Source organism: Centropristis striata, chromosome 13, assembly GCF_030273125.1.
Source record: "Centropristis striata isolate RG_2023a ecotype Rhode Island chromosome 13, C.striata_1.0, whole genome shotgun sequence".
Taxonomy (NCBI): domain Eukaryota; kingdom Metazoa; phylum Chordata; class Actinopteri; order Perciformes; family Serranidae; genus Centropristis; species Centropristis striata.
The window spans coordinates 6,686,536-6,701,066 of NC_081529.1; the positions used below are offsets into that span (position 1 = coordinate 6,686,536).

At 36.0% G+C, this 14,531-nt stretch overlaps 1 protein-coding gene across 1 annotated transcript; it reads left to right on the forward strand.

Annotated features, from left to right (window-relative positions):
• Positions 1-8,628, forward strand: il2rb (interleukin 2 receptor, beta). The gene is made up of 10 exons (XM_059347052.1): positions 1-262; positions 2,093-2,190; positions 2,311-2,455; positions 2,682-2,748; positions 2,941-3,034; positions 3,270-3,415; positions 4,800-4,983; positions 6,087-6,177; positions 6,263-6,341; positions 7,340-8,628. Exons 1-10 carry the CDS (start codon positions 258-260, stop codon positions 8,117-8,119), a joined length of 1,689 nt encoding a protein of 562 aa, XP_059203035.1. The 5' UTR covers positions 1-257; the 3' UTR covers positions 8,120-8,628.
• Positions 8,629-14,531: the final 5,903 nt, after the last annotated feature.

A 14,531-nucleotide genomic window follows, 5' to 3' on the forward strand; every position in this document is an offset into this window, starting at 1 on the left:
CAAGTGGAAAATGTCACTGGGCACTTTAAAGAAGAGAGAGGGGCGAGAATGAGGAGACGGAGGGATGAGTGACAGAGACAGAGAGAGAGAGAGAGAGAGATTGCACAAGAGAGTGAGAGAGTGATGTGCGAGTAGAAAGACAGAGGGACAGAAAGAGACAGAAGGAAAGGAAATCTTCTAAACTCGTCAGTCCAGCAGAGGAGACGACAATGTGTTTCCTCCCAGGGACCCCCAGCTACACTTACTGACCAAGGCTCATGAGGTACTGTGCCACTTTTCTGTTTTTAACTGATGCTGTAAAAAATAATACAATTTTAACATTTGAGTAAAAGCATCTTAAGTCAATATTTAATTGTTATGGTGTCCTTTCACACTGGCTCTTGTAAATTTCCTGATCTTTATCATTAAGAACAAGTGTTTCTTTTTCCCCTCTACGTTATGTTATAATATCAGTTATGGTGACACACTGCTCTTTCCATAAAGTCGCTCATAACAGTCCTGCTCAGTTCAGGCTCTGACGGAAAAAAACAGCAACGACCGGTGACTCAACACTGTTCCTTTATAACATATTCATAAAAACATATGCTCTTCCTTTGGGCCATGTAATCATAACCCGTATATATAGATATATAAAACCATATCATCCTTTTCTATTCTTCACTGTTTTATTAGAAATACACAAGTGTAAAGCATGAAGTCAGCCATATTAGACTAAATAAATGTTATTTGTATTAAATAATATTTTTCAGTAAGGCCAATAAGAAGTTCTAAGTGTCAGTAATATAATGTCTGTAGAGTACCAGCACAGGTGGCAGAGACTTCAGTCAAGTTTCACTTCTAACTGCTGGTTGCCGCCTTCTCAGGATGACTATTTTACTCAGTGGGGATCTAGTATTGTTTTCTCACTCTCAAAACTATGCAGCACTCTGATGATGGTGATCAGCTCAGTTTCAGAAATTATATAAAAGGAAAAAATCATATAGAGGTTTAATTTTGTGTGTGTGTGTGTCTGTTTTTAATATTACTATGTGGTCATAACCACCAATCTGTCTGAGTAGGAGAAATAAATGTTTCGAGTTTCAACCCATATTCCTAGTTTATATATTTATATTTATTTAATTATTTATCATTTGCAGTTTTTCTTTAATGTATGTATTCTTATACTATGTTATTATATTTTATTTTATTATATTTTATTTGTTCTTTTATATTTACTATTTACTGATTTTTTAAAAATTGATTTGTATTCTAATGCTATGTTATTACATTTTATTTTATCATATTTTATATGTCCTATATTTACTTTTTTAATAGATTTTTTTATTCTTATGCTATGTGATTACATATTATTTAGTTATATTATGTATGTATGTCCTCTTATATTTACTATTTACCATTTAAAAAAAATATTATTTATTCTTAAACTATGTAATCACATTTTACTTTATTAAATTTGATGTCCTTTTATATTTACTATTTACTCATTTTTTAATAATTTTTTTATTCTTATACTTAGTTATTACATTTTATTTTATTATCTTTGTCCTATTATGTATGTCCTTTCTTTAATGGACTTCTTTAAAATCTTCTTATACTTTTATTCTAATGCTGTTATTACATTTTATTTTATCATATTTTATATGTCATATATTTACTTTTTTTAATTGATTTTTTTATTCTTATGCTGTTATTACATATTATTTAGTTATATTATGTATGCATGTCCTCTTATATTTACTATTTACCATTTTTTTATTACATTTTACTTCATTCAATTTTATGTCCTTTTATATTTACTAATTTTTGTCATCAATTTTTTATTACATTTTATTTTATTATCTTTGTCCTATTATGTATGTCCTTTCTTTAATGGATTTCTATAAAATCTTCTAATACTTGGTTATATCCAATATATCCATTCTATCCATCCATCCATCCATCCATCCATTTTCCTTTATTTATTTGATTTGTATGTTTTTGTATTTTCATTATTGTACTATATACTGTGTCTCATATATAGAACCTTTCCTCTGCTAAATATGTCCTTAACACTAGTGAGTCATTCTAATGTCCCGATCGTCTCTCTTTACAGTCATATTGTGGTCATGGCCGTGGAGGTCCTGGTCTCCTTGTGCGTCCTGGTGGCTCTGTCTTCAGTGCATGCAGCCCACTCTCACAAAGGCTCACAAGGTACAACCAAGTATGTTTTAACCAAAACAATGTCTGTGTTACTGTCTGACACAGCGGAATGGAAATAACAGTTTTTGTTTGCATTTTAATCTCTTTTTTGTTATGTCTCTGTTACTCAAGGACTCTCCTGTGTGAATGACTTCATCAACAATGTCAGCTGCACATGGAACAGCTCTCGGTTGGCTCCTGGTGTGGACTGCACCATCTCTGGTGTGATGACAACCTGGGTCTTTAAGGACCACAGGAAGCATCGCAAGTTCATTAAGTAAGTTGTTAAATGTATATATTTTACCTCTCCATGATGATATTTTTTAAATGTTGTGCTTTTGAAATTAAAACATGATACAACATGCTCCTGCACTGAGTATTGCACTTAGCTTCGTTATGCATTGCATAATGACAAATAAAGATATTCTATTCTATTTTATTCTATTCTGTTGGTCACATCTGCAGCCATTAGTGGTGATTTTTGTCTTACCTTTCTTACTTAGGCAAAGCTGCAAGCTGAAACAACACAGACACTCTCCTCCAGGCTGCAGTTTTGTCTTTGAAAATGAAGTAAGTCCAAAACGTATAATTCATTAGGGGATGTCTTTATCTCACCCTGTTTCTTTTGAATTTTTAGATCAGACCTAAAAAAAAAATGAAATGGAGATAAATCCATAACAAAAATCAACAGTTTTGCTCCAAAGCTAAATGACCCCATTTCTGTCTTCATTATTTAATTCTTTATATTGTGGGTCCCTCCAGACATTCAACCCTTTTAAAAACATGCCCTACATCAGCATGGAGTGTAACGGCACATCGGTGGAGAACATCACAAACTATTCACCATACGATCACAGTGAGTGGCTTTTATTCCCTCAGTAAACTCTTACCTTGTTATGTGATTTTAAAGGACATTTAACATACTTTTTCATTCATGACAGGAGAATATTGAAAAACTAAAGAAAAATAACATTGTGACACACGAGAAAAAAATGCAGCTTCTGTTAGGTTATGTACTATTTTTTTTAAAGTGTTAATAATTGTGTGGTTTTTTTCTCCACATTTTTGTCTGTGTATGTGTGTATGTACAGTCAAAATGCATCCCCCAGGCGCTCCCAATGTCAGCTGCACTGCCAATGAGACCACAATATCCTGGAGTCAAGGCAGCCGCCCCTCTGATTTCTTCGAATCCTTTTACTTCCAGGCTCAGATCAAACAGAAAAAACAGGCATGGAACGTGAGTGCACAGTACACGCTTGTATGAATGGGCATATTATAAAAATACAACTCATATTTAAGAAATATGCGATATAAGCATGATTGTAAATCACAGCCAAGAAAGTACAAGATTAAGACCCAACGGCGATGCTAGCTGTTCTGTGGCATAGACTGAATAAAAGAATAAGTTGTAGCTTCTGGGTCTGTAAAGCGAAGCCCAAATGCCTTAAACCAGCATTATTTCTAATGGTTATTATACTGGTTGCATAAAGAAGTCCAATTTTACTGAAGCCTATGAGAAAATGACTAATTTGCACTTATTTATTCCCTCAGTAGACATTCTCATAATGAGTTTATGCACTGATTCACAAGTTTTTGTCTTTAATACAACATGATATTATTTTATTAAATTATGTTCCCATGTAGAGTCAAATAGATTATAAAGCAGGGTATACCACAGGATGTAGCTACCTTGCAATTGATAAGACATTACCATGGCAGACTGTCAATCAGGATAGAGCCATAGCAATGCATATCCATAGCACTGTGAACAGCCATGAGCTTGTTTTTGGGTGTTGTCTGTGTCTTCGTCTTAGAACTTTCACCCTTTCAGTGTGTATTTAATTTATGAAAATAAATTGTGACATGTTTGTCACCTAAAATGTGTAGTACATGGCTTCATCAGCTGTTAATTTCTTCTTTTAGGTTGCCTAAATTTAGTTTTTAAGTCTGATTTTAGCTAGCCAAAAGAAGCATCTCAATTAATATCACAGACACAGCTTGCTAACCAAGCTATGCTAGCGTTAACTGGTGACGTGGGCAGGACAACACACTCATTCAAAACGCCAAAACGCCATGGCAACGTCCACTTCTTTTATATAGTTATGGGCTGTAGTTATACACAGTGGTGCTGGAATCTAAATGCTAATGTCAGCATGCTAACATGCTCACAATGAACATACTAAAATGGAGATGTACAGCAAGTACAATGTTTACCACGTCCACTGTCGTCCTAATTTAGCATGTTAGCATGCAAGCATTTGCAATTCATGCAAAACATGTTGATTCTTCACCATATATTTATGCTGACAATTTTATTACATGAACTTTTGATTATCTGACCACCTCAAGACACAGTCACATCGCTAGTGAGGGTTTTATTAATCAGTGACAAATATTCATGTCACACACAGGGTGCTACCATCAGCTTCTCGTCAGTGTGACATCTGAAACTTCCCATTATGTTTGGCCTTAATGATGAGTGCTTATATTTATTTTTGGTTCAATGCTCGGCACAGCAAATAAGGAACTGTTTGGTGTCACACATACGTCATAGAAATGATAATGCAGTGATAATTTATGGTGTGATATGTGGGGATAAAATCCATTTCCTGTGCTGTCAGGAGGTCAGCAATCTGCCAACAGGAGAACAAGAGCTAAGTTTTGCTGCTTCGAAACTAAAAGGGCATCTCCAGGTCAGGGTGAGAGTCAAACCTACTGTACAAACGCACAACAGCCACTGGAGCGACTGGAGTCCAACAACATCCTGGGTGGGAGCGACGGACACAGAAACATCACAGGATCAAGGTAACGACAGCTTTGTTCTTCCATGTTGTTTGATCGGCGGCTAAACCAGCTCACAGGTTTAGAGTTTTTAATTTAATGAGATATAGAAACAAGTCCTCCAAAACATAGGACCACAAAGGTTGTTTGTTCCTACCATTGAATATGACCCACAGGAGTGTTTCCTATATTAGCACCCTCACCGGTGGCAGGAGATCAACTGGTCCTCACAGCTAAACATAATGGTAGCCACTTTTAATATGTTGGTAATGTACTAAAAGTTAGGGGGGGACGTACATGTTTAGGCATTAGAAAATATGCTTTAAAAAGTAAATGGACATAACTGCTGGAGGTAAGGTAGTTACGTTGATGACGTAAAACATGGCGCCCAGTTGAGTTACTTACTTCATTGTTAACTTTAGGTTTCACATGGGACACAAATGCCTGCTGGCTCCTGGCTGAAAGTTTCCAGAGGGCCACTGGGGTCATTTTTTGGGGGAGGAAAGCACAGACAAACAAAACTTCATGTGGGGTAAGGGGTAGGATTAAGGGTCCTTGTAGGCTCTAGTGGGGGTCAAAACAACTATCTGTGGTTTAACTGACACGGTAAATCAGGTTGGGATAGTGGGACCATGTAAACATATTAGTCAGGCTTAGCAAAATAAAGGGGACACGTCAGACAAAAGCACCAATTTTTTGATGGGAGCCACTTCATCGAGATTGCGGATCAGAGATGGCAGCCATATAAAATCTATGAGAACCAATATATCTTCCAAGCAACTTAGAAGGTCAATCTTGAAGTCAAAAAATGCATATTCTGGATCAAAGAATCACTTAAAGCCATTGAGAATATCACTAGATGGTTATTTGATCAAATAGACATGTTCATTTTGGCCATGTATATCCGTAATTTCCAACTCAGTTCCTAAGTGGTCAGATGTATATCAATATCATATACAGTGCATGTATTCTGAAAAATGGATAACATGCATACATTTAATTGAACTTTATTAGCTTCACTTTTGTTATTTATTACATGTACAACTATATATGTTATTGATCTAAGTAAAAGTGATTGACTTGTCCATGCATTTCTTACACATCGTAACGTCAGCTCTCTGTTTCAGAGTGGACTTCACTGGTAATACGAGGAGTGATGTTTAGCTTGTGTCTCATGATTTTAACGCTGGTCGTTTACTGGAGTTGTGTGAGCAGAGGGTGAGTGTGATAATGGCTCATATTTGTCTATCTCTGTGTTTTCATACAGTGCGTCCATTCTAATGGCTCCCTTTTACTGTTTCAGGCTCCTTAAAGGAAAGCAAGTCCCAAACCCTTCGAAATACTTCCACACTCTTCACTCTGTACACGAAGGAAATCTGAAGGTAAAAATAAACAGGATAAGCGTTTCACCACCACATGTGCTTCACAGAGTGCAGGCGTTACCACAAAATCTTGTGAACTATTTATACATACAGGTAGCATTACTCTGTGATAACTCTGCAGCATTCAAGGATGATTAACTTTTGACTTCGGTTTTTTAATCAGATTTCTTTTTTAATGATATATTTCTTATGCTGTTGACATTATGTATATGTACAAGCTATATTCAGCTGCTACTCAACTATTAGCTACAGTGAAAAACTTGAAAACTTCTACTTTTCATCTTTATTTTATCCTCCTACATTTGTTGATTGATTCAAATAGTACTTGTAAACTTTTGAAGGACAGATGTGTGGCCAAAATGATTATGCCATTAATGTTAGCAGCTCAAGACTGTGATTCAAAGCCAGAACAAAGACATTTAAGTCTTTACCCAGCTCTGTCTCCTTAGAATTACCTTACCAGACAAGGAAATTACAATTTCAATTAAGTTTTGAGGGAAATATGTTTCTTCCCGGATTCATTTTTGCTTGTTTTAACTTTATTACACAAGTTCATTTATGTAACAAACATACTTATTTTAATCCAAATCATGGTATTTTCCTAAACCTAACCAAGTGCTTTTGTTTCAATTCACAATGTTAACCATGTATTTAAAACTGTGACCATAATCTGAGAGAAATATGTTTCCCTCAAAATGTAATGCAGTTTGTTATATGGATGATATTGAACACTAAAGGAGGTGGAGCTGTTGCTGTCAAGGGCGTCTCTACTGTTGAATGACCTCTTTGTAACATGACATGCCACTCACATACCACTGACTGCTCGGAAAAAAGAACAGAGCCGTGGCCACAGTCTGTCCCAGATTAGAAAAAATGTGTTTTTTAAACCACAGAAGAACTTGTCCGTTGGTGTGGTTTGTTCTTCGCTTGTATGAAAACCAAAACTCACACTCGCATATCGAGCTCTTTCTGATAAACGTAACTTTCTTTTTCCTCAGAAATGGCTAAATCCTCTCTCAGCTTCTGAGTCATTCTTCATCACCCAGCCAAGCGACCGCATCTCCCCGGTTGAGGTGTGTGAAAGCTGGGACGTTGTCCCCTCCACCTCCCCCTCCTCCAGCTCCACCAGCGCCCTGCTTCACTTCCGGAGCTACCCCTTGGCCGCCTCGGACACCAGCGGGGTCGTTGACAATTCCTCCTCCTCCTCTTCATCCTGCTTCTCCAACATGGGCTACTTCATGTCCAGCTCCTCCGGCAGCTCGGTCCGAACCGACCCCAACCCCGTCTACTTCACCTATCAGGATGATTTCCGCCATCAGCACAGCGACAGCCACAACCTTCACCTCTCCCTCTCCCTCTGCGCTTCCCTCGACGCCTCTCGGACCTATGAGAGCTTGAAGAGGGAGCCGCAGAGCCCAGACTCTGGCTTTGGAAAGGAAGATGAAGAAAGCAAGGAAAATAAAAGGGTTGAGGATGTAGAAGTGAAAAAGGTTTCAGATCATCACCAGAGCCCTCCTCTTCTCATCCTCCCTCTTCATCTTCCTCCCCGGATGAGCCCCTGCCCGTCTGCTCCACCTCTTCCTGACGCTCCCTGTCTGTCTCCGACATCCTCCGACAGCCAGCAGGTGGATGTAGCTGTGGCAGCTGGCGGCAGCTACACGGCCTGGCCTACAGCTGGTGCCATGTGCAGGTCTTCCTCCATGCCTGTGGAACCCTGTAAAACAGGCTATCTGACCCTTAAAGAACTACAGACAACATTCAGCAATAAATCCATCTAAAAACTTGTAATGTTCTCATATTAAATATAATGTGTTTATATCACAATCAGCCTGACTGAACGTGACAGGATGTACATGTTCTTTAAAAAAAAAAAATCTAAAAGAATTCATAGTTTTTATGCTTTAAAACTTCAGTGTGTAGGATTATCAGGGATCTATTAACAGAATTGGAATATAATATTCATAATTATGTTTATTGCTTAGAATAAGCTCTTTATAGCTACATAGATAGATGGGTAGATAGGTAGGTAGGTAGGTAGGTAGGTAGGTAGATAGATAGATAGATAGATAGATAGATAGATAGATAGATAGATAGATAGATAGATAGATAGATAGATAGATACTTTATTTATACCGAGGGAAATTCAAGCATCCAGTAGCAGCATTCAAACATACATTGAACATACACTATACATACATTGAAAATAAAAATAATCTTTACCAATAAATAATTGACCTACGATAAATCTGAATTTACATTAAAATATTTGCTAAAGTATTTAAACATTTGCAGGAAATTAAATAAAATAACGTGCAGATAAATTTCTACAGTAGCCCAGAAGATACAAATCAAACACTGACTCTAGATCGGGCCTTTTGCCTTTTTATGTCACCTTAAGGCCACTATAGGTTCTCCTACATGCTTGTAAAGGGAGCAGTGAGTGGATGTTATTCTGTTGGTTGCAATCTTCAACCTCACCACTAGATGTCACTAAATCTTACATGCAGGATCTTTAAACCTGCAATGATTCATTGTTTGGCCACTTGGGTGCAGCAGAACAAGCTGAATGTTCATAACTGACAAATTGTAACCTTTTTGTTTTGACTTTAATGTGTAGCAATTAACAAACAAACTAACAAACAGATAGTTATTTACCTGCTATATTAGCATTTCGTTTGAGTCATGATTGTACCAACTTGGTGAATTTAAATGCAATATTCAAAATTATTTTTTTTTGCTCTGTTTTGGTCTCCACCAGCTCCAGAGGGAAATATATGGCTCCTTAGCTGCTAAATGCTGCACTATGTTCACCAGCTAACCGCTAACTTTGTCTGTTGTTTGACAGCTAGCATACAAAGAATGTTTTCTGTGTTGGTACGTCTGAATGTGCAACCTTTTGAACAATACATCTATTATCTACAATTCATACGTTATTTGATCAATTGTTAACATAAAAAATGGATTGGAATGGATTTAAAACCAACATAATTTTAGGTAATTCTGACTTGCTGTGATTGTTGCTATAATCTCTCCAAAACAACATTTGATTTACTTTTTCTTACTGACAGAGAACAAAAATTATAGTATGTTATATGTCTTGTGTACCTTGTTGCTGAATGTGTACAATGCTGTTTTTCTTACTTCAAAATATCCTTTTTTGTCGTTTCAATTTTTGCAATAGTGTTAAAATACATATAATACAACATTCAAAGCATGAAAATAGATATTACTTTAAACCAAATGCTACTGTCAGTTACTATTATTTTCACTGAAAACCACATTTTATTGTTTGCTTTTTATTACTTTAACTTGAATCTTACAACAACATATGCCGTGAGACTACTACTATCATCGCAAAATAAAAAAATCTTCATTCCCACGGGTAGATCTGGGATATGGATTATGTAAATAGTTATAAATTAGCTTTAAGTCATAACATTTTGGCCTTGCTTTTGAGTGGAATCATGCAAAGACACATGACCCAAGCTGTTTTGTTTGAGGGTATGAAACTGACCATCTATGGCAAAATGTAATCTTAACATTTATTGACTTATATTTACTGTTAAGAAAGGCAGCTGGTTTGCCACTGATGTTTTTGTTAATCATTTGTTTGTACATCTTTATAAATGATTTTGTGCTGATCTAATAAAAACCTAATTAATCATACTTCACAAAAATTGTGTATTAGAACCATATTTATTGGATTGCTATTTCTAGATCTATGTAAGTCATTGAGGTCAGTGGTAAAAGTTGCTGCTCTTGTCTCTACACATGCAGTATATTTCCGTTGCACTCAGTGACATCTGTGCAGAGACCAAACAAAATAAAACTTCTGGTAGAAATGGGTCACCCTTTGACTTCCTGTGTCGCTGTGGAATGAAGGCTGAGGGGTGGGCATGTGCGCCGACGTGAGAAAGAGTGTGAGAGACAGCAGCATGTGTGTGTAGTTTGACTGTTTACATGTCCTGTCAGGTGGTCCTGGTGGTGTGTGTGAGAGTGAGCGTGTGTATTAGCGTGTGGTTTGACATTTAACTCCGAGACAACCAGCAGCATCCGTTCACTTCACAGAGAATTTACAATATTTGTCCATGTCAGTAAGAAACAACACGAGAAGTCTCTACACATCTTCCCCCTGTCACAAGAGTTTAACCTGATATATGATTGATAACAACATGATTAATTTAACCACTGCATTAAATTACACATATAAGTAGTGATATGTGTAATAAAGAGAGCACTTTTTAGTACCTGCTGAGTGCTGTTGGAACTCATAACCTATTTTGTGACCCATTATGCTGACACAAATGGAAACATTACGCAATATAAGTAGAATCTGCTTCTCTGAGGCTTCAGTTCAGATACAGCTACAACACGCTCTTTATAAATGCATGTTATTCATTTACAGCACAGTCCTTTTCACAGGAAAAAAGTGTGCTATACACAACAAAATAAAGTGTTAACTTTACCCAGAAAACCAATACAATTGTTCGATTTAACCCAGTGAAAGAACTATTTTTTTTTATGTTTTACTGTCTTGTTTCCCACCCAAACTAAAGTATCCTTAAAGTATTAATATTTTTTTTACAAAAGGTTAGTGCTATATATTTTTTTAATATTATTACGGTTGTGTTTTACCCCAAACTAAAGTATTATTAAAGTATTAATTATTTTTTTACAACAGATTAGAGCTATATACTTTTAAAATATGTTTACTGTTGTGTTTTACCCCAAACTTGAATATTATTCAAGTATTTATTTTCAACCCAGGTTTTAGATATGCCTATAGTGTTATTTCCTAAAACTAAAGTAGTATTACTAAAGCATTTACTATTTTTGACCTAGTGCTATCTTTATATTTTATTGTTTTGTTTCCCCTCCAAACTAAAGTATTATTAAAGTTTTAGTTATTTTTGAGCAATTAACTATCTGTGAAAAACACAACAGTAATATAAATACCAACAAAAACACCAGGTCAGTAAAAAAAAACATCTTGTGCAGTGATGGAGGAAGAATTCAAATATATTACTAAAGTGAAAGTAGTAATACCACAGTGTAGAAGGACTCTGTTACAAGAAAAAGTCCTGTGTTCAAAATTAAAAGTACAAAAGTATTTGCATCAAAATCCACTTACAGTAACAAAAAATACTGAACTTAATTTGCATTGTATATCACTTTAAAGATGAACACCTAAATAAAAAAATCCCTCATGTTATTTCCATTAAACAGAAATCCCAAACTTGTGCTATCATCAAGTGTAAAGTCTGGAGCTGTTCCATAGACAGTGAATGAGAAAATGATTTTGTATAACAGAATGTTTGTTTTCCTCATTATACCCAAATCATCTTTATTATATTGTAGTGTTGATGTTTCTGTCACCTGTAACATAAATCCAATGCATTGTTAATGGAGCACTTCATTAATTAAAATAAATGTTAATGTGGGTGGTAAAGGTAGAGCTAGTTTAATGATTGCTAGTTTAATGTTTTTATATATTCCTTTGTAGTTTGTGAACTATAAAGTCTTTTCTTATCTCATATTAACCTATGACAATACATTATACTTTATTTGTTGTATTTTGTTTTATCAATCTGAATTTGCGTTGTAACTAGAGGTAACAAACTGTAAAGATTGCAATATTTGCCTTTGAAAACTACTGTAACAGGCATATAAACTGAATAGAAAACCATGAATTAAAAAATCTTCAAAATCAAGGATGCACACCTTCGTGCTATGCACAAGCCACATACGAAACCTGAGGTCAGTCTGACTAACGGTCAGCGAGACATGCCCTAGACACACACACACACACACACACACACACACACACACACACACACGCACACACGCTTCTTGCTTTTACAGATGATTGAAGTATGTTTGATGCTGTACTTTCATTCTGCCACTAGGTGACACCAGAAAACTGAAGAAACCCGAGTGAGGGAGTCCCCCTCCCCTTCTTCCTGCTCTGGGATCTGTTTAGTGTCACCGTTGTTTTTGTAAAACTAGCATCTCAGTCATTTTACAGTCGTTCCCCTCTGCCCTGGTTCAGCCTCTCTGCTGAGTGAGCTGGCAGGGTCCAGCTGGACGGATTTGTAGCGTCAGCCGGTTTAAATTTCCTCTTCTTGCTCTGTCAATCATAGAGGGAGCTCTGACCCAGCTGGCCAGAGAGAGAGAGAGAGAGAGAGAGAGAAATACCTTATAAATTCTGTTGAAAAACCGCAGGGCTTGTTTAGGATCTAACCCCAGTGTAATAGGAGGATGTGGGTCGGGCTGACCGCGTTTCACCCTCACTATGTGGAGGAGAAACAGAAAGACTGGTGCTGCCAGGAGGAGGAGACACAGCAGGCACACCCTCACAGGGAGAATCCACTCCTAAAATGAGTTGTTTTCTTTTTATATTGTAGATATTTATTGATTTTTACCATTTACACGGTCGCCCATAAAGTTTGAATAAAATATCTGTTACCTCTTTCCATGAAATGATTGTGAAAATATGATTTATTCTTCACAGATAAAGTGTTTATCTTCTCAAAACTTTATTAATCAATCTGTAACTGTCTCTGAAACAGTTTATGTGTTTGTAGTGTTTATAGACATTCATGGTCATTCAGGTTCCTGGTTATAAAAAGGTGATTTAAACTACAATAATTAATGTCATAAAATGTTTGGTTAAATGTATTTCTTTTTGAGGGCTTTTAATGTGAAATGTAAGGGTCTGATTTAGGGCATTGTGGGAAATGTGAGGTCGAAATGTGAGGCCGGGTCAGTTTGTTGTGGTTCAGTTGCATTATGGGTCAGAGCAGCAGAAAAGGCTGTAGAGGAGAGCAAGCAACGGCAGAACAATAATTCTACATGTGGTCCAAGTGGCGGACACGGTAACTTTCTGTTTATATGTTACAATGATAATTAACAGTGATTGGGAGTTGCATGTGTTTTCAAGTGTGTATGTCTTTATTTATTGTAGTTTTCACGGTGTCAGCTGAAGTACAGAGAGAGAGAGAAAATAAAGCTTCGAGACATCTGTAAGAATCGTGGCCATTCATTTCGTGGGACCGGTGTAGTTACACAATCTCTTCCAAACATATCACAATGAAAATTAAACCACACTTAACAGAGGATTGTGTCTGAAAACAAAATTATTTGAACTTTATGGGTGACTGTGTATTTACTTTACCATTAATTTTACATTTACAACTTGAGATGACAGTCACCTTTACTTCTTAAAAAATAAATTACTTAATTAAGTTAAATTAAATTAAATTTAAACTAAATAATTGAACAACAATGTACCCTTTACATAATCAAATATGACAAAAAAATACATTAAAAATGTGATAAATAAATATACATTAAAACAACTATCTGCGCTAAATTGACTGGCCCATGACTGTTGAATGTTATTTTCTACCGTCACTTAGTGAAATGTTTTAATCATTGGTCATTACTACAAAATCTGCATTCATTTTCAGAATTCTAACCCTTTAAATGGCATCCTCATTAAAGGCTCATTAAAGGCTTTTTTTCCAGAGGGGATCTTTTTTTCACAGTCTGGGGAATGTCCGTCATTAGCAACAGCATTGATTTTGATGCATTTTTATAGATATATATTTTTGTGCAGTTTTAGTTTAAAAAACAACAACAAATAAACAGAAAAAGCTCCCACCTGTTACCTTATAGAGGACAAAAAGTCCCCTTCCTAATCCTGCTATAAAAATACTATATATTTTAATATTTATCCTGTAAAATGTTTAGATTCACACACTTAAGCTACTTATTTTTATTAAACATACTGTAACTTCCAAAAAAGGGTCTCATGTGCCACCTGATAGGCGACCTACGTAGTTTTTAACATTACATTGCGTTGTCACTGAGCAAAGTTTCTTGAGAAACCTACAAATTACAGCTCATTACTTGTTGCAGAATATCATACAAGCCGTTTTCAAGGACATTCTGTTAAATAAACACTATTTCTAACTCCCAGGACAATCTCTAGATTTTTTTGTCATACTTTGCCAGACTTTGATCCAACTGCTACTGATTGGATTATTGTTCGTTTCAGGGATCCTTGTTTTTACATCATGTTCGATTCTGAATTTCGACAGTATCCTCACTCACCAACTGTCCATCCTCTTTGTTTTTCCTGAGCTGAACCACAAGAATGTTTTGAGGTCTGACATTTCAACCCAACAA

Coding starts and splice junctions, on each gene's coding strand:
- il2rb (XM_059347052.1), top strand. Junction 2,456..2,681: donor AAGCATCGCAAGTTCATTAA/GTAAGTTGTTAA, acceptor TTTCTTACTTAG/GCAAAGCTGCAAGCTGAAAC. Junction 6,342..7,339: donor TACACGAAGGAAATCTGAAG/GTAAAAATAAAC, acceptor CTTTTTCCTCAG/AAATGGCTAAATCCTCTCTC.